At 54.2% G+C, this 19,968-nt stretch overlaps 1 protein-coding gene across 1 annotated transcript in view; it reads left to right on the top strand.

Annotated features, from left to right (window-relative positions):
* Nucleotides 1–19,968, top strand: part of LOC135236764 (E3 ubiquitin-protein ligase CBL-B-like) — a 73,131-nt gene that overhangs the window by 27,705 nt on the left and 25,458 nt on the right. The window contains exons 4-7 of the mRNA XM_064303293.1: nucleotides 7,668–7,814; nucleotides 14,276–14,432; nucleotides 16,426–16,547; nucleotides 19,371–19,508. Of these exons, the coding sequence (XP_064159363.1) occupies nucleotides 7,668–7,814; nucleotides 14,276–14,432; nucleotides 16,426–16,547; nucleotides 19,371–19,508 (564 nt within the window). The remainder of the gene's footprint in view (nucleotides 1–7,667; nucleotides 7,815–14,275; nucleotides 14,433–16,425; nucleotides 16,548–19,370; nucleotides 19,509–19,968) is intronic.

The raw sequence follows: 19,968 nt of genomic DNA, 5'->3' as shown, positions 1-19,968 counted from the left end.
AACTTTTACACAGCATTTACACTGCATCCATTTATACAGCTGGATATATACTGAAGCAATGCAGGTTAAGTACCTTGCTCAAGGGTACAACGGCAGCGTCCTACCCGGGAATCGAACCTGCGACCTTTCGGTTACAAGCCCAGTTCCTTACCCACTGTGCTACACTGCCGCCCTCGTCACACCGTTCCTCGCTCCAGCAGTTTCTAAATGTGTTGTTGCCACTCCCGCGCTGGTAAACACAGTGAGTGCACTTGCCTAGGCATGGCCTGCTTCACTGCCGGGCTTTTCCTCCAGAGCACAGGTCCGGTAAGTCTGATGGATGGATGTGACCAGTCGGCAGTGAGCGGCGTGAGCGTAGCCGGCGTGCCGAGATGAAGCGCGGCTCTGCGTCTCAGCCTCGCTCTCCAGCCCGCCGTACCGCTCAACTCCCGTCTCACTTTCCCGCTATTTCGGGGCTAATGCGGCGCGACCGCGAGCGGCCCTCGGACCCGCCCCCCGACGCCGGGCCGCCGGGTTAATTTATGGCGGGAGGAAGCGGAAGCCGGGTCCCGAGCAGCGGGGGGGGGAGGTTTCCGCCGCGACCTCCTCCCGCTCCGGTTCAGCCGGCGTCCGTCACCGGGGAAAAAAAAAAAGGGCGGTTTGACCGCGTTTGACTTCGCCCTTTTCCCCCGCTGCGGAATAAACGACCCCATTATCGGCGGGTTGGAAACGGCTGACCCTCGCGGCCTGCGCGGGAGCTGCTCTGCGGCGCACACGGAGCACCGCTCGCTTCTATTCTGCCTGATCTTTACAGCGGTTTTGAGAGATTTTGTGTTTTTTTCGGTTGCTCACTGCTGTGCGAGGCTCTTTATTTGTACTGTGGATTTAAAGAAGACTTCCCCCCCGTGTTCTGGCAGTTTTGAGCGGCTGATTGTGTTCGCGAGCCGGTCTCTCACTGCTGCAGTCTCTGCAGGCCGAGCGCGCTCTGTCCCCTGAACGCACGCTAACACGTCTGCTGCTAATTGATCTGTGGGAAATGTGAGCCCGTTGGCGGCCGGGGGGGAGGACGGGGGGGGGGCTCGGCTCTGTCGGAGGGCCCCGTGGCGACGCGGTTCCTCGGCGACGGCGTTTCTGGGGGCCTCCTCGCGTGCGCGGGGGCGCTGATTCCGGCGAGGCTGCTCGTGACACAGCGCAGCCCGAACGCCTTCGGAGCGTTAATCATCGAGTGCGCTCGCTCGTAACAACAAAGGGCTTGTTGCATTCGGGGAATTGCGGTCGCATTCGGGGATGAATGGCGCTCCGGGGTGCCCCCCTGCCCCGCCCCCTCCTCTCGGTGAGCTGTTCCAGAGTCACGGCTGCGTATGAAAGCCCCCGGCCCGCGGGCTGCCTCAGTCACTGTGGGCGTGAGCGTCTGGGGACTGTAACTCTGAATGAACTGTGCTTATTGAGACAATAAGCCCGCCTCCGCCATTTTAAACAAACAATACCCCCACCGCGCGCCTGCCGAGCGCACGCTCCGGAACTTTCCGCCTCGCTGCTCTAAAGGCTGCAGTGCGGCGCGGCGGGTTATGAGCCGGGCTTGTGATGGGTAGTAGGGCCGCCGGTTCGACTGTGCCGCGTGACCTGCGGGGATTTAAGCGTGTATTTCAGCGGTTGTCCTCCAGGGGTCCCCATACGGAAATCCAGCAGCGCGGTGAAGTGGCTAATTACACAACTGAGTGCCTAATTGAGACGTTTATAAAACAATTAGTCGATCTAATTCAGGAAGGAAAGTGAACATGGATGGAAGTCTTAATGCTATGATGAAAAGCATGCCTTGGAGCCAGCGGTCCTCACTCCTGGTCCTGGGGAGCCGCAGGGTCTGCTGGCTTTCCTTCTTACTCAGCACTGGAATAGCACAGCTATTGATCCCTTAAGGCAGTTGATTACACAGTTGACTCAGGTCACCTGGTCTCTTTTCTCTTCTTTCTTTTGCTAGGCTACTTGTTAGCAACTTACTTTCTTAAAGCGCATAACGGCTTAGAAACGCACAGCTGAGATATTAACGGGGGTGATTTAGCTCCCAGACCAAAGCGTAAAACTGTCTTGGGCTTACGCTAACCACAGGCCTTATTTTCTGCAGAAAAGGAAATCCCTATGGGACAAAAGCATTGGAAATCTGCCCGGGGATCCCATGGCTGAAAGATGCTGACTCACGTCCGTGTTTTAGGACTGCAAACTGTAACGCTGTATTACTTTATCAACTACGATTATTGAGGGGTTGCAGATGGAGTAATTATTAGAAAGGGGGCTTGACAAAGGTATCGCACCCTAGCTGGCGGAGGACTGAATTACCATGCAAAAAAAACAAGGGGAGACAAAACTGGTGGCCATAGTAATGGGGCACAGGTACTCAAAGGACTGACCCGCCTCAGGGAAATATCCAGTTGTTTATTCCTTCAAGGTGTAAGATCACACAATATTAGAATGTTCTTAACTGATGTGACAATCACTACTGGTAGTCGAAAGGAAGGGAGTTCTACTGTAGGACACTGACTTGGAATTTTGAAAAAAAAATTAAATAAACATTCCAAGGGTTTAAAAAAAAAAAAAAAAACAGTTTCCTGCTTGCGCATTTTTCCTCTTGTATGTACACAAGGACATGCACAGGCATGTTTATACGTTCTCTCGCACGCACACGCACGCGTACAGACATTAACTCGCTCGCGTCCATTCAAATGCCTGCGTACAGTCGTTCGCTCCCCGCACGGACACATGGGAACAGACACGCAGCCACACACCCGCACGCCAGCTCATAAAGGAAAGTTTTCAAACGGCCTGGTCTTTCTGGCGACGTGTACAGAAATCCCAGCCTGCTCGCCGCGTGTTTTATCGAGCGAGCGAACGCGGCCTTATTTATTTTCCACCTTTTTCAGCAAACTCTGTGCCTTTCCTCAAAGAACCGCCACCCGGCTTCAAAGTCCGTCAGAAGAAAAAAGCGGCCTGGCGCTCGCGTGTGGAGGCAGGAAGGAGGCTTCGGAGAGAGCGTTCGGATTGTGAGAGCGGCGTTCGCTCCCGGTGATGTCACGCGGGATTAATGGGGGGGGGGGCTGCGAGGCGGTGGCGGTGTGCGCTCGGCGGGTTGGCGGCTCTGGAGCCCCCGCGATAGGAACCGAGCGCGCTCAGTAAGCGGCTTCGGCGGCTCAGCCGGTAAAGCCGACGGCAGGCCGGGGTTTATCCGCCTAATTTATGCGCCTCTTTATTGATTCCTCGGTTGAAGATTAGCCTAGCTTCCCGGTCCCCTTTCCCTGCGTGTGATCTGTTCTCCCCTCTTTAGCTGCTGAATTTCGCTGAATCATTTCGCAGACTCCTTGCGAGAGTCGCCTGACTTCTTCAACAAAAATAAATGAATTTTGCGAAACGTATGAATAGCTCTGGAAAAGGACTCTGGCAAAGAGTCCAAGTGAAACTGCGCTTTTGCTCAATTTCATTCAGATTTATTTAAAAGGTCAGATTTTATTTGCTTGACCATATTATGGTTGTGTTGATGTGCCCATGACATTTTACTCGACTGATTTTGAGATGGGCTTGAGTATTTTCTGTAAACCGTACTGTCATTCAAGTTGTGGCATTCTAATGAGAAAGTGAAGACTTTTTATGGAAGAGTTCTTCCACAGTGTTCTTGACAAAATAATTTCTATATGGAGCTTTCTGTGTGCCCAGGGGCATTGTTATGCAGAAACAGGAAAGGGCCAAACTGTGGGGGAAGCACAGAATCGTCCAGAATGTGATTGTATGCTGTAGCATTAAGATTTGCCTTCACTGGAACTAAGGGGCCTAGCCGAAAAAAAAGAAAAACAGTCATAGACCAAGGGATGTCCAGATAATTTTGTTCATATAGTGTACACTATGTTCAAATAGGAAGACAGCTGTAGAACACTTAGGGACAGATTACAGCTTACTGTTTACTCCTAGGAGTTAACAGTTTTACTCTGTTTTTTCTGAAAGGAATGGTGATGAATGACTGTGGATTCATGTGAATGACTCTGTGGGTTTGGCCTGCTGCTCATCAGCCGTGTGAATGAACACACTGATGTAAAGTGCATCAGCGATCGATAGAGACTCACTGGGCCTGTCTGTTCTCTCGTTCTCTCTGTGCACTGATCGTGGCATTCAGCTCTGCCATATATGGAAGCGTGTGGGCGTGGCCTTTAGGCAGGTCCCCACACTCAGCTATCTGGCACTCAGTGTAAATATGTGAGTCTGTATGTACATATGTAAATGCCCAGCCTATCTTAACGGTTGCCAGTTCAAATGATGAGATAAAGCACTGCTGGTACATAGTGCCTTTTTAGGAAGATTTCCTTAAAAAAGGATTTAACTGGTACTGCTTCAGTAAATAATAGTGCCATGTGGAAAATATGTAAAATACAAGCTAGCCTATGCTAATCATCCTGGATATTCGCGTCTGTTTTTGTGAATTGTTGTTTCTCATTGAATTAATATGCACACTAATGGCAGCAGCGTCATCATCTGCAGCGTGATTGGTTGGTTTACCCGGTGCCCCACAGACAAGCCAGTTTCCTACTCCACTTGTCAGACACCATTCAGATAAGGGCAGCGCTAACAGGAAGTCATTTTCAGCAGTGCTTTTAATATACTGAGAGCCCAGGCTAATGCTCTTTTATAATTTATAATGTGAGTCTGACGCTCCGATAGGACTGCAGCGCCATTTAACGGGAGCCTGCAGGTGTTCTCCGAGACCTTTCCAGTTGTTTATCTGCTTTAAATTATTAAAATGTAATTGGCGCTTAAAATTCATTTGAGTGGTTTTTTTGGAAAAGCGTCGCTAAGTAACGGTGTTATTTTTGGGCTTCCGCGGAGCTCCCGGCCGCTCTCCCTGATTGAAGCGTAGGTAAACATCTCCAGCTGCGCGCGTAGACCTCGTTAGGATAACGAGCTGCCCTGATTGCAGGTGCGGCTGATCAAAGCGGCGATTATCAGCGTTCCACAGGCTCCTCCTCCTCCTCCTCTTCCTCCTCCACCGCCGCCGCCGCCGCCGTTCCCCCGAAGCGCTCGAACCCGCTGCCGGGTTTGTCCGGGGCGGAGGGGTGCGGGGGGGAACCCCGTAAAGAATGTTCCGGCTCCGTTTCTGAGTCTGGGAGGCTGGCCAAAGTCCCTGCGCGCGGATTTTGTGCCAGACGTCCCCTGAATTGTGCAAAGCGGGAGAAAAACTGCAGAGCTAACTTTCTCCCTCGGTGTCCCCTCACCGCCCCCCCCCCCCCCCCTGAATGTCCTGACACATATTTGAATCCTTAGTCACGGAGCAGCCGGGGAACGGCCTGAAATACCGCTCTTGAAAAGTCATTAAAGCGGCTCACAGAGAAATGTGAGCCGTTTCGCCCGGCCATTCTTTCATATTATTTACTGTCATTTGCAGCTACGTGGCTGCAGTGCCAACCGGCGCCGCTGACAGCTTGTTTACGGCCAGGAGCAACTGCTAATGCCTGGAAACGAATGGAACTTAAACAGCGTTTTCCCAATATCTCCAGATTAGTCTGGTTTTATGTGCATTTCAGTATATGACGATGATGATGATGATGATGATGATGATGATAATCATCGTTATCGTCCATCATAGAAATGTCCCTTCTAAGGGAAGCCTACTCCCTTCTTTTTACTTTTACCTTTAAAAAAAGAAAAATTAACCTTTAATTTGTTTATTTATGGGAGACTTAAGTGTACATGCTTCACCTGAGTACACAGTCACAGTGGCGGAAGATGGAACTCCAGGGTTGCCATGGCCGCAGGCCTGCGGCCGCGTCGGAGCCGGGGAGGCCATGTTGGCTCCGGGTCGGCCCGTTTGGTCTGTGTTAGCGGACCCGTGGCCTGCGCTCTCTGCTGCAGGGTCGAGCAGCTGTGGCAGAAGCCGGGCCTTGCGTAGCTCCATCTGGCAGCGCGCCGCGCGCCGTACGCCGGCCGTAAGAGCAGACGGATGTGTGAGGGTCGCCGCGGGCCCGTCGGCCCATTAGGCCTGTCGCTTCAGCAGCGTCTGGAGAGCGCTCAGCGCCGCAGGGCTACGCTCTTTACCGGCCACGGGCCTGCGCTGCTTCTGCTGCTTCTGCTGCGTCTGCTACCTGACACAGCTGTTTCTGAGGAGTAATAAGCCTCACACACACACGCTCACACATACACATTCATGCACTCAATTACTAACACACTCGCACACTCACTCACACCCACTCTTTCTCTCTCACACACACACGCACACACACACATATACACACACACACACAAACACACACACACAGACAGACACATGCACGCACACACACACACACACCTACACAGACACATACACGCACACACACACACAGGAGATTTGCAGGCTCTCTGAATGAGCTGCGTGTGAGCTCCGTGTGAGTGCTGTGTGAGAGCGTGCCATGTCTCCAGGCTCTGATTCTTACTCCTTTGCGGTGAGCGCCTCCCTGCCTCTGCCTCTGCAGCGCTCTGGCAGCACGGAGGAGCGGAGCGAGGAGAACCCGTTCGGCCCGCCGCTCGCTCGCCCGCCTCCTGCCCCTCCCACCGACGGCGCAGGCAGTCACACTTTACCCACCGGCCGTGCCCCGATCACACCCACAGGAATATTTACGCTGCGGTTTGGCCGCGTCGTCCGGCATCTTCACCGCTGCGTCTCAGTGAATGAATGTGGCCAGACGCGGTGCTCAGGGACACGCAGCACAGCGCGGTGCTCAGGAACTCTCGCTTCGGCTCTGCGTACTGAACCTCTACAGTCCTCCTGCAGCGTTTTCATTTCCGAGCCAATCAAATGCACGAGTCCACACAAGGCGCTGGCTTAGCTGGTTTAGGGGACCTGATCCTCTATTGCAGTGGCAGGTGTGCCATCTCGCCAAGTCACGGCTTGGTGCTGTATAGGGCCAAGTTACTTGAAATAATAAACAAAGATTGGGTAGCAGCATTGTTTTTGAATACGGCATGGAAAATTTGCGAGCTAAGATAGGCAATATTGTTTCTCCTTGTAACTTGGTCTAATTTTGATATCAGTGCTCAGTGGCAGGCCTAGATTTTGCAAGTGTGAATGACTAATAGATAGTACTTTGTATGTGTGAGTAACTTGGCATGTTTGCACGTTGAAAATGTGTTTTTCTTCAGATCCTATATACTATAACAGACTTAAAAATCAGCAGGTAACTTCAGAAATCTGAAATATGACATTTTTAAAAACATACATACGTGTCTATTGTGTAATTGCTCTTTTTAATTCATTGCCTTGAAAGCTCTGATGAGTATTCAGAAGGGATCCATTCTGGTAAGAGGTTTTTCACGGGGTCTTTAGTCGTATTTGAACGGTTGCCTTTTTGATTGTACTCAGATGTTTTGGCTTCTGTGCTGCCCCCGTGATTGCCGAGCAAGCAGCACCTCGGTGCAAGTTGCAGCTCATCAGCCGTAATGCTCAAGTTTCAGTCCGGCGGGGAGCCAATCAGCCGGTAATAGAGGCCGCAGCACACGCCCACCTCGGCAGAATCGCCGGCGGCGTGGCGACCGATGACTGATAATCGCCACGTGGCCGTGACTAACGCTCGAGGGGCCAGCCGCGGGAACGCTAACGGCTAAGCCCCACGCCGCGGCCCGGCCGTCTGATCTCTCGCTGACCTCTGACCTCTGACCTCTGTCCCCCCCCCCCCCAGGCGGAACCTGACCAAGCTCTCGCTCATCTTCAGCCACATGCTGGCGGAGATCAAGGCCATCTTCCCCGGGGGGCAGTTCCAGGGGGACTCCTTCCGCATCACCAAGGCCGACGCCGCCGAGTTCTGGAGGAGGTTTTTCGACGAAAGGTGGGTTTCCCTCCCGCGCGCTCCTGTCTCCATCGTTCCCGCCGCGCGTTCGCTCGCCGCCCGGGCGCTCGCGTGCGACCCGGCGCTCCGATGCGTTTGAACTCTGACGGCTCTCTGAGTTAGAAAAACTGTCTCGCAGATAAGGGGAGATCAGCTTGAAGCAGGAGAGTGTAGTTCTTTTTATAAACTGTTCCTTCGTCTTATTCAAGTTCTGAAGCAAGACTTGTTTCAGGGAGTTAAAAATGAAACGTATTTGCTTATGCGCTGAACAGGAATGTTATGTTGTGAAAGAGTGCAAAATTCTTTCTTTTTTTCACTCTACTCCACAGCGCTTCACTTTCGTTTTATTTTTAGGACTGTTTCTTTTCTGGATTCAACCGACTGTGAAAAATGTACAGGGCGACGGTGTGTGGGAGCCGCGTAGCCCGTGTGCGGTAACCTCTGCGTCCCCGTGCCGTGATTGGCCAGCCTTGCCTGACCGGGAAGGGTAGGGGGTGGGGGGGTTCTGGGGGGTTGATGGCGACAGCGTAGACGCGGAGCAGCTCCTGTCTCAGCTGTGCTCGTTAAGCGCTCTAACATCCCTGCGTTTTGAGCATCGAGGCGCTGCCGCTGGAAGCTGCGTCGGGGTGGACCTAGACGGGACGTTTTGGGCTCCGTCGCTGCCGCCCTGAGAGCGAGCGCCTCCCCTGCCCTGCCCCGGTCTGAACCAAGGACATGTACCCCGCTGCTAGCGCTAAGCTGGTAGCGCAGTGCGCTGCAGCGCGGTTTGGAGGGTTCTGTGTTAGCCTTCAGAGCTGGGAGCAGTGCTGAGGCGTATCGGCTGGCGCTGCCGGATAGCGGTTTGAGAAGGAAGCGGGCGACCGGCGCCGAGGCGTTTGGGCGTCCGTCCGTCTCTCCGCCCGAGAGGCTGAGCGCCTCCCCTGGCCTGTCCCGGTCTGAGCGCTGAAGGGAGCGAGGGGAGGGCTCGGCCTGCCAAAATTTCACTTCTGCTCAGAGCCGTCTGCTCGCCAGGATCCCCGGATCCCAGCGCAGGGAAACTGAGCTGAAAGGCCTGAAGGCGCTGGGACGTCCCGCCAGCCGGCCCACAGAAGCGAGCGCTCTGCGGGTGAGCCCAGCGCTCCATGTCCAAGCTGAGCGTAGCGCTCCATGCCCCAGCTGAGCGTAGCGCTCGATGTCCCAGCTCAGCGTAGCGCTCCATGCCCCAGCTCAGCGTAGCGCTCCATGCCCCAGCTCAGCGTAGCGCTCCATGCCCCAGCTCAGCGTAGCGCTCCATGCCCCAGCTCAGCGTAGCGCTCCATGTCCCAGCTCAGCGTAGCGCTCCATGCCCCAGCTCAGCGTAGCGCTCCATGCCCCAGCTCAGTGTAGCGCTCCATGCCCCAGCTCAGCGTAGCGCTGGATGCCCCAGCTCAGCGTAGCGCTCCATGTCCCAGCTCAGCGTAGCGCTCCATGCCCCAGCTCAGCGTAGCGCTCCATGCCCCAGCTGAGCGTAGCGCTCCATGCCCCAGCTCAGCGTAGCGCTCCATGCCCCAGCTCAGCGTAGCGCTCCATGTCCCAGCTCAGCGTAGCGCTCCATGCCCCAGCTCAGCGTAGCGCTGGATGCCCCAGCTCAGCGTAGCGCTCCATGCCCCAGCTCAGCGTAGCGCTCCATGCCCCAGCTCAGCGTAGCGCTCCATGCCCCAGCTCAGCGTAGCGCTCCATGCCCCAGCTCAGCGTAGCGCTCCATGCCCCAGCTCAGCGTAGCGCTCCATGCCCCAGCTCAGCGTAGCGCTCCATGCCCAGCTGCGTAGCGCTCCATGCCCACTCAGCGTGCTGCTCCAGAGCTCAGCTCGCTGCCGATGCCCCGAGCCTCAGCGTAGCGCTCCATAGCCCAGCTAGCGTAGCGCTCCATGCCCAGCTCGCGTGCGCTCCATGCCCCAGCTCAGCGTAGCGCTCCATGCCCAGCTCAGCGTAGCGCTCCATGTCCCAGCTGAGCGTAGCGCTCCATGTCCCAGCTGAGCGTAGCGCTCCATGCCCCAGCTTGAGCGTAGCGCTCCATGCCCCAGCTCAGCGTAGCGCTCCATGCCCCAGCTCAGCGTAGCGCTCCATGCCCCAGCTGCAGGCGTAGCGCTCCATGCCCCAGCTCAGCGTAGCGCTCCATGCCCCAGCTCAGCGTAGCGCTCCATGCCCCAGCTGAGCGTAGCGCTCCATGCCCCAGCTCAGCGTAGCGCTCCATGCCCCAGCTCAGCGTGGCTCCATGCCCAGCAGCGGCTCACCAGTCATGTCGTAGCTGCGTGGCTCCATGCCCCAGCTCAGCGTAGCGCTCCATGCCCAGCTCAGCGTAGCGCTCCATGCCCCAGCTCGTAGCGCTCCATGCCACTGCAGCGCTCATGCCCGCTCAGCGTGCGCTCCATGTCCCAGCTCAGCGTGCGCTCCATGCCCCAGCTCAGCGTAGCGCTCCATGCCCCAGCTAGCGTAGCGCTCCATGCCCCAGCTCAGCGTAGCGCTCCATGCCCCAGCTCAGCGTAGCGCTCATGCCCCAGCTCAGCGTAGCGCTCATGCCAGCTCAGCGTGCTTGCCCAGCAGCGTGCGCTCCATGCCCCAGCTAGCGTAGCGCTCCATGCCCCAGCTCAGCGTAGCGCTCCATGCCCCAGCTCAGCGTAGCGCTCTGCCAGCTCAGTGCTCTCCCCAGCTAGCGTAGCGCTCCATGCCCAGCTAGCGTAGCGCTCCATGCCCCAGCTCAGCGTAGCGCTCCATGCCCCAGCTGAGCGTAGCGCTCCATGCCCCAGCTCAGCGTAGCGCTGGATGCCCCAGCTCAGCGTAGCGCTCCATGCCCCAGCTGAGCGTAGCGCTCCATGCCAGCTCGCTAGCGTCATGCCCCGCTAGCGTGCCATGCCCAGCTGCGTGCTCCATGCCAGTGCGTAGCGTGCATGCGCATGAGAGCTGCTCCAGTGAGCGTAGCGCTGAGCCAGTAGCTGGGTCTTGAGCTAGGTACGCTGCTCTGGTCACGGCCGATATCTCTGACCGCGCTGCTGACTTTGCAGAACAGGCCTGGGGTTTGAGCAGTGTGGTCAGGGTGACCGTGTGTGGCCTGGTCTGAGGCTTTGATCTCAAACCAGTGAACTGGCGTGTGGTTTCGGTATTTCGGTCACGGTGTCCGTGACTCTCCCGCTGGCACCGTTTTGGATGACGTCTTAAGATGCCACGTCATCCTTTGGTGGTTTTGTTCTTATAAGTTTGAATGATATTTTTCTGTTTAATTTCCGTATCGTGATGTAGCTCTAGAAATGGTATATTCACAGGCTGTAGCTCCAGTCTTGGTCGTGTCTCTTTAAAAAGGAATGTTTCATCTTTGTGAGACATAAAATATTTTTGTATGCAGTTCAGTTTCACAAAAATGTATGAAAATTGTTTCCCTTTGTTGGCTGCTTGTTTCTGCCATTGGACACGTTTGCGTAGGCTGAAACGCAACATTTTAACGTTTTGAAAACTTGTATTGTGCTACTGCTACTGCAAACTCATATCTGCTGTTACCAATGGCAACAACAGAAGGGCCACAGTCAAAATGTTGTACTTTTCTTTTTTACGAGGCAGCGATATCTTCCAAGTAAAAATTGATCTAGAGCTTTGATTAGAGTGGTTTTCTGTTTTCTGGATGGTGTTTCAGAATGTTATTAAAAGCGTGGTCAGAAGTAGCTTGCCCTGGATTGAGCATATGTAGTCCTTTGTGATGTCTCCCTGACACTCTTGATTCCAGCTCGTGCGGTGGGCTACTCTGCCCTCACAGAGTGGAGAGCATCCCTTGTTCACTGCTCTATGTGGAGCTCCTGCTCTGTGTCAGCATTACAGAGCACAGTGTGGCTGGTCTGCACGGAGAGGTTCTGCTCTGTGTCAGCGTTAAGGATAGCAGACCATGACTGGCCTACACGGAGAGGCTTGCTCTTTGTGTCAGTGTTAAGGAGAGCAGAGAGTGGCTGGTATACACGCAGAGCTCCTGCTCTGTGTCAGTGTTAAGGAGAGCAGAGAGTGGCTGGTATACACGCAGAGCTCCTGGTCTGTGTCAGTGTTAAGGAGCACAGACCGTGGCTGGCCTACATGCAGAGCTCCTGCTCTGTGTCAGTGTTACAGAGAGCAGAGAGCATCTGGCCTACACGCAGAGGTTCTGCTCTGTGTCAGCGTTAAGGAGCACAGACCGTGTCTGGCCTACACGCAGAGGTCCTGCTCTGTGTCAGTGTTAAGGAGCACAGACCGTGGCTGGCCTACATGCAGAGCTCCTGCTCTGTGTCAGTGTTAAGGAGAGCAGTGAGTGGCTGGTATACATGCAGAGGTCCTGCTCTGTGTCAGTGTTAAGGAGAGCAGTGAGTGGCTGGTATACATGCAGAGGTCCTGCTCTATGTCAGTGTTAAGGAGAGCAGTGAGTGGCTGGCCTACATGCAGAGCTCCTGCTCTGTGTCAGTGTTAAGGAGAGCAGTGAGTGGCTGGTATACATGCAGAGGTCCTGCTCTGTGTCAGTGTTAAGGAGAGCAGTGAGTGGCTGGTATACATGCAGAGGTTCTGCTCTGTGTCAGCGTTAAGGAGCACAGACCGTGTCTGGCCTACATGCAGAGCTCCTGCTCTGTGTCAGTGTTAAGGAGAGCAGAGAGCATCTGGCCTACACGCAGAGGTTCTGCTCTGTGTCAGTGTTAAGGAGAGCAGAGTGTGGCTGGCCTACAGAGGTCAGTGTGTGTAAGCAAGTGTGAAACAGGCAGTCCACGTCTTCATTCCAATATCCCAGTGCTTTAAAAACACACACACACACACACATATGTATATTAGAGAATGTTTTGTGCCTGCTGTGTTCAGTGTGGTAAACAGTAAATTCTTCTGTATTCAGCCCTGCAGTCCTAAACATTTACTCTTCGTGTGGCAGGTGAGGCGGCTGCGTCAGCGCGGTGCGGCCGCTCTCCCGCGCTGAGGGCGGGCCGTTCGCTCCCAGCTGCTCGTTAAGCAGTCCCGCCTCGTTAAGCGCGGGGCCGCCCACATGCGTCTCTGTCTCCGGCAGCCGCTGGATCGATCCGCGCGGCGGGGCCAGGCCGGCATTAATAACGGGGCCCCTAATTACCGCTGGCTTAACGAGACGCCCCACACCTCTGCTTCAGGGAGAGGGGGGGTGATTAAAGGGAGCCTGCCATTGGTCGGTTTGGTTTGGAGGGTGGGGGGGGGGAGGGGTTCTATAGCACAATCTTTCCAAGATAATGCACTGGTCTCGAGTGCTCGCGTTTCCACCCTCTTCACTTAGACTACCGCGGTTGCCATGGAAACGCCTCCGGGCCTAATCTGATTGAGCGGCGCGGGGCGGGGCGGAGCGGCGAGATTTCCGTCGGGTCGGGAAAAGGGGGGGCGCCTCAGCTTCACTTCGCGGGCTCCGCTCGGCGTCGCGGGGGAGGACGCGGCAGCCGCGAAAGTTTCCCCGCAGGCGAGAGAGAGCGGCCTTGAGAAGTCCCGGGGCGGATGATCTGGCGGATTATCATTTGGCCGCGCGTGATTGGCTCCATCGTTTACCGGCGGCGCGTTTGACGGCGCGGCGCATGGGTAATGGATAGGCTCCGCCGCGGAGCGCCCGTTTGGTATTGAAGGCCACGTACCCCCGTCCCGTCGCACGCACTCTGCCGTTCAGAATCATTGAGATGCCCCCTCCCCCCCATGCCCCCCCTCGCCTTTAAACGAAACGCGTGCTTCGCCCGAGCATATCTGACGGATGACAAATGTCGCGTCCGGGGAGGCGATTAATATTTATTAGCGGCTAATCGCGCGCCGCGACCTGGTGCCGGAGTGTTAATGGGACGTGCTCGGTGTTGACTGCACACTGACGTTGAGAGGACCTGGTGCCGGAGTGTTAATGGGACGTGCTCTGTGTTGACTGCACACTGACGTTGAGAGGACCTGGTGCTGGAGTGTTAATGGGACGTGCTCGGTGTTGACTGCACACTGACGTTGAGAGGACCTGGTGACGGAGTGTTAATGGGACGTGCTCGGTGTTGACTGCACACTGACGTTGAGAGGACCTGGTGACGGAGTGTTAATGGGACGTGCTCGGTGTTGACTGCACACTGACGTTGTGAGGACCAGGAACACAACCCGGTCCTCTCGTAAGAGAATCCCATATCAGAACTGGGACGATGCAGACGTTTTGCGCTTCCTTACGTGTTAATAATTTTATGTTTTTAAATGTTTACTTTTACCGCTGCTTTTTTTTCCGTCCGTGATTTTGCAGACTTCATTCTGCCTTTTCCAGAGTGACTAGCGAGGGCAAAGTGCGTCCTATAAAGGAGGTTTGGAAAATGGTGCTGTTGGTTTGTTAAAGTTCATTTCTGTGGGTACATTTGAGTTTTTGAGCAGTTTTCTCCTTGAATAGCGCTGAGGACAGGGCGGATCTTCTGGGGGGGTGCGTTACCGGGCGGGGCAGAGGGCGTGGTTGTGATGTGGAGACCCCTCCTGTGTTTCAGGACGATCGTCCCGTGGAAGGTGTTCCGTCAGTGCCTTAACGAAGTGCATCCCATCAGCTCGGGCCTGGAGGCCATGGCCCTCAAGTCCACCATCGACCTCACCTGCAACGACTACATCTCCGTCTTCGAGTTCGACATCTTCACCCGGCTCTTCCAGGTAACCGCCCCGCCCCGCCCCGCCCGCGCGTCGACGGGAATAACGCCTCACCGCAGAAAGAGGAAGGAACACACACACAAAGCTTTCTTTTTTGTTTGCTTTTGTTCTCCTTTCCCATAAGGATGCTGTTTATTTGTGCTCAATTTCAGCCTTTTCCAACCTGAAAAGAAACAATAAAAAGTGTTTATTTTTCTACGACAAAACTGAAATTCATGTTCTTGTTCGTGCAGCAGATGTTTATATTTACAGTATTTGTGCAATATTCTCCCCAGGAAGTGACTTTTTCCTTGTTTAGTTTGACTGGAACTCAGACAGCTTGTGAGTGAGTTGCGGTGCCCATTTTTCTGAAAGTGTTTTCTGCGGGACAGCAGTACGATTTAAGAGTCATTGTTTGTTATGCCAGAAACGGCCTTGATTGTGAAAGCCTCATCATTTTTGATGGCTGTTTCGATGGTTTTTTTTCACTGTAAGGGGGAACTTTTTTTTACCTTCCCATCCCACCTCAATGAACATGTTGTTTGCGCGCATCTACCATACTCAGAGAATGGATGCTTGCCATCCTGAGGCATGCCGTCCTGTTGCATGCTTTCCAGATGCATGCAGTCCTGTTGCATGCTTACCAGATGCGTGCGGTCCTGTTGCATGCTTTCCAGATGCATGCAGTCCTGTTGCATGCTTTTCAGATGCATGCAGTCCTGTTGCATGCTTTCCAGATGTGTGCGGTCCTGTTGCATGCTTTCCAGATGCATGCAGTCCTGTTGCATGCTTTCCAGATGCGTGCGGTCCTGTTGCATGCTTTCCAGATGCATGCGGTCCTGTTGCATGCTTTCCAGATGCATGCAGTCTTGTTGCATGCTTTCCAGAAGCATGCAGTCCTGTTGCATGCTTTCCAGATGCATGCAGTCCTGTTGCATGCTTTCCAGATGCATGCAGTCCTGTTGCATGCTTTCCAGATGCATGCAGTCTTGTTGCATGCTTTCCAGATGCATACCGTCCTGTTGCATGTTTTTCAGATGCATGCAGTCCTGTTGCATGCTTTCCAGAAGCATGCCTCATAAGGCTACATTTGTACAAGCCTGGGAGGTGAGTCATGCGGCAGCGCAACGGTGGCCCAGATTCCTGGTGATGTGGGGGCGCGTCACACCGCATCTCCTGGGAGACGGTAATCCTGTCTGCCAACATCTGCAGGGGGGCCCAGCAGGCCCTGACTCACTAATTGGGTGTGAATCCTGGGGGTGGGAGTGAGTGAGTGGGGGGGTGGGGTGGTGGGGGGGGGTGTGGGGGAATTGGAATGCGCCTCGGAGGCGAGAAGCTGTGCCGCGTCCATATGTCGCATGCTGCTCATTAGCGAAATGCGCTAATGGAACGAACCGCATTTCCAAACCGCGGCGCGAGTTATGCCTGGAACCCTGTGCCAGCCTGAGCGCTGTCAACAGCGCCGAACGACCGGAGCCCGCATTAGCTTCGTCTTCATCGTGTTTTTTTTTGTTGCTAATTGATGGTTGTTAACCTGTCGCTCCGGATCCTCATCGATCCCACCCTTTTTTTGCTTAGGCCATAATGTGGTTTAAGCTAATGGCCTGAGCGCACGTCAAGCCAATGGCTCTTAGCTCAATCAGTCAGGTTTCATTAGGCACAGTGCTTTTAACTGCAAATGTCTGCGCGGAGTAATGGCAAAACATCAGCGCAAATAGCAGAAAACACAATGATGCTAACAGCAACTGTAGCGACCCAGTGCTTAAATCTGTCCGTCTTCTTCCCTGCATCCCAGAAACACTATGGTGCCATTCTTTCTTTTGTTAATAGTCGCCGTCGTGTAGCTGCTTGACGTATCGATTGGTTGTGGATATGAAGGGGATTCATCTTCCCTCGTCTTCTTATTTGCTGATTAAATGAGGGGAAAAAGTTGCCTGGGGAGAACGGCGCCTGGAGCTCTTCCTTTAACACACGGTCACGCGTGCACTTCTCTCTCTCCCCCTCCCCTCCCCTCCAGCCCTGGGGCTCCATCCTCCGAAACTGGAATTTCCTGGCGGTGACTCACCCCGGCTACATGGCCTTCCTGACGTACGACGAGGTGAAGGCGCGACTGCAGAAGTACCTCAACAAGCCAGGCAGGTACGGCTCCGAAACCGCCGACGCTCCCTCCGCGCCTCTTCTGGGGTAGATTGCTCTGGCCTCGCCCGTCTCGTCTGCGGTAGATGACTTTGCCCTCGTTGGTTTCCTCAGGGGTGGCTTATTGCGGTCCTGCCAATCTTGTCTGGGGTAGATTACGTTGTCCTTGTGAGTTTCCTCGGGGGTAGATTGCTCTAGCCTTGCCAATCTTGTCTGTGGTAGATTACTTTGCCCTCATAAGTTTCCTCAGGGTAGATTGCTCTGGCCTTGCCAGTCATGTACTGGTATTGGGTTGCCCATAGTTCTTAGGTAGATTCTCGGCCTTGCGTACGGATAATATTGGTCCTCATAAGTTTCTTCAGGGTAGATTGCTCTGGCCTTGCCAGTCATGTACTGGATATATTGGTATGGCCTCATAAGTTTCCTTACGGGTAGATTTCTCCGGCCTTGCCAGTACCGGATAGATAAGTGTGGTCTCATAAGTTTCCTCGGGGGTAGATTGCTCCGGCCTTGCCAGTCATGTCCTGGGTAGATTAGTGCGGCCTGTGGTCTTGCTGCGGTCACGTGTCACCGTGCCGCCGGGTACGGGGGGGGGGACAGAGACAGCAGCTCATTAAAGCCAGCGAAGCGCACAGACGGCCATTTAGCGAGCGAGGCGGGACAGGGACATCTCCTAAGGCCGCTCGTTTAATTACGACCCCAGACGGAGCAGGCCGAGGAAATTAGCACGTTAGCTGAAGATTAGGGCCATTTTATTACGGGCGTGACAGGACGGGGACGGGCGGCGGCGGGGTTCAAGAGGGGCTATCTCTGCGGCTGAGGACACCGGGCGCTTATTCAGCTGTGTGGAGGCAGTTCGGGACGGCTACACAAAGCCTGAGTCATGAGAATTGAAGCTTTCCTCTTTATCCTAACAGATGGGAAGGGGTGTGGGGGGGGGGGTGAGGATAGCGATGCGACTCAGGCCTTTGTTTTCATTGGTGATTCATCGCTTTTTCCTGCTTTTGGCCTGGGTGGGTGGTCCGCTCCGGATTCTCTCCTCTGAATCACTCCACACAGATAGCGTTCCCCCCCCCCCCACCCCCCCAAACGCCGGGAGAGGCAGCTGTCCCCGGAGCTTTCCGGATGGGAGATAAATTAACGGAGCCATTTTGTCTCCCGAGCGCTATTTTTTCCTCCCGAGGTAGTCGCCGACGACAGCCGCAGAGAAAGAGAGAGAGAGAGAGAGAGAGAGAGAAAGAGAGAGAGAGAGAGAGAGAGAGAGAGAGAGAGAGAGAGAGGAAATAAAGCCGGTATCTCTGAAAAAAAACGGATGGCCCGTAATGCATTATGGATGAAGCCGGGGGCCTTTACAGTTTCCGGAACAGAGTTTAAATCTTGTCATAGCCCAAACTCTTAAAGTTACCTCTAAATCACCGCCGCGCCTCGCCAGCGCTCGCGCCGTCGCGTGTCGGGTAGCCGCCGGCGGACATGTAGCTATGACGGAACGGTTTTTTTTTTGTTCGCCTCGCAAACGTACAAAGCACCCCGTGAATTTTCGGGTTTCTTATTTCAAACCCAGCCCCGGCGAAATAAGTTAACTAGACACAGGAGGCGCTTAAACAAATAGCGAATGACGAGGACAGACGTGCCAGGAGCGCGATGAAACGCGCGGCGCCCGTTAGCCTTTGTGCTTAGCCGCGCGGCGCTTTCTAACGGCTGCTGGGCTGGGCTTAGCCTTTGACTCAGGCTCTCCGTGTGAATTCTCACACTAGCCCGTTAGCGCACCATTAGCACTTTTAAACACACAATGGCTTGCGGTGGCGGCGCGTTGCGCTAGCTTTTGTGACGGGATGAATAATTATGAATTGTATTCAGTTCATTTTTGCAGTTCGTGAGGAGAGTTATTTATTAATGTCTGATTCTCTGCTGCATTGTAAGTAGTGGAAATTGTTGCCCAGCCACACTCAGCTCAAACAAAAAAGTACTTTTCTTTTTGAGGAGCAAAATTAATTGGACGAATGAACATGGATGTGAAACGGTCAAACAGACATATATGAACATAGATGTTACCATGGTTTCGTCCTCTCGGTTCCGTTTTTAAAGGTCACAGGTCACCGTCGAGTAGCTTTCCGACCGTCGTGCCGAGACGAGGCACTCGTCCTCCGACGCGTTCGCTTTCCTCGTTAGCCAGCGCGCTACGAACCGCCGCGTCGGCTCACCGTTAGCGACGCGTCAGGGTCTGTCTGCACTACTGCCTCCACTCCACTGGCCCTGTATGGCTGTTTGATTGGTCACCTGTGTGGTCACCTGTGTGGTCCCGCTATCCCATGATTCCCAAGGCTATTCATTACCGGATCAGCTTTTTCTTTCAGGGAGTATCTGAAGATTTAGTGTCTGCTTTGATTTAAGAAGTCGTGCTGTTTAGGCGTAGGAAAGATGAGACTCGCACCTGAGCAATGCCTCTGTGTCACCTGTGAGTGTCTCTGCTCCCTTCCTCGGGGCTGTGGGGTGGAGTCGTTTGGTCATTTCCTGTTGTAAAATTGCATGGTTTTTCTTGCTTGTGTGAACTGTATGGCACATGCCCAGTTGAATCTTAAAATAGCGCTGTGGTTAACTGGCCTGGAGGACATTGTGCTGCTCCTGCCAGCTCCCAGGCCCCACCATTGCTCAGAGTCCCGATTACTCACCTCCGTGCCAGCGGCTTTCATCCAATCACAGCCAGAGGGGCGGAGCCTCTGACTCAACTCTTTTCATCTCTCTCTTTGTCTCTCTGTCTCTCTCTCTCTCTCTCTCTCTCTCTGTCTCTCTGTCTCTCCCCTTCTCTCTCTCTCTCTCTCTCCACAGCTACATCTTCAGGCTGAGCTGCACGCGGCTGGGCCAGTGGGCCATCGGCTACGTCACCAACGACAGCAACATCCTGCAGACCATCCCCCCCAACAAGCCGCTGTTCCAGGCCCTTATCGACGGCTGCAGAGAAGGCTTGTACGTCTCTCTCCCTCCCTCCCTCCCCCCTCGCTGCACTCACCCCTTAACTTCCTCAGCGTTCACTCAGTCGTATTCCACATTCTCATTCACTTCCTCACCCTTCACTCAGTCATATTCCACATGCTCATTCACTTCCTCACCCTTCACTCAGTCATATTCCACATTCTCATTCACTTCCTCACCCTTCACTCAGTCATATTCCACATTCTCATTCACTTCCTCACCCTTCACTCAGTCATATTCCACATTCTCATTCACTTCCTCACCCTTCACTCAGTCATATTCCACATCCACATTCACTTCCTCAGCGTTCACTCAGTCATATTCCACATCCTCATTCACTTCCTCTCCGTTCACTCAGTCATATTCCACATTCTCATTCACTTCCTCTCCGTTCACTCAGTCATATTCCACATCCTCATTCACTTCCTCTCCGTTCACTCAGTCATATTCCACA

This window comes from Anguilla rostrata, chromosome 12, assembly GCF_018555375.3.
Source record: "Anguilla rostrata isolate EN2019 chromosome 12, ASM1855537v3, whole genome shotgun sequence".
NCBI lineage: Eukaryota > Metazoa > Chordata > Actinopteri > Anguilliformes > Anguillidae > Anguilla > Anguilla rostrata.
This window is presented reverse-complemented; position numbering and strand designations above follow the sequence as displayed.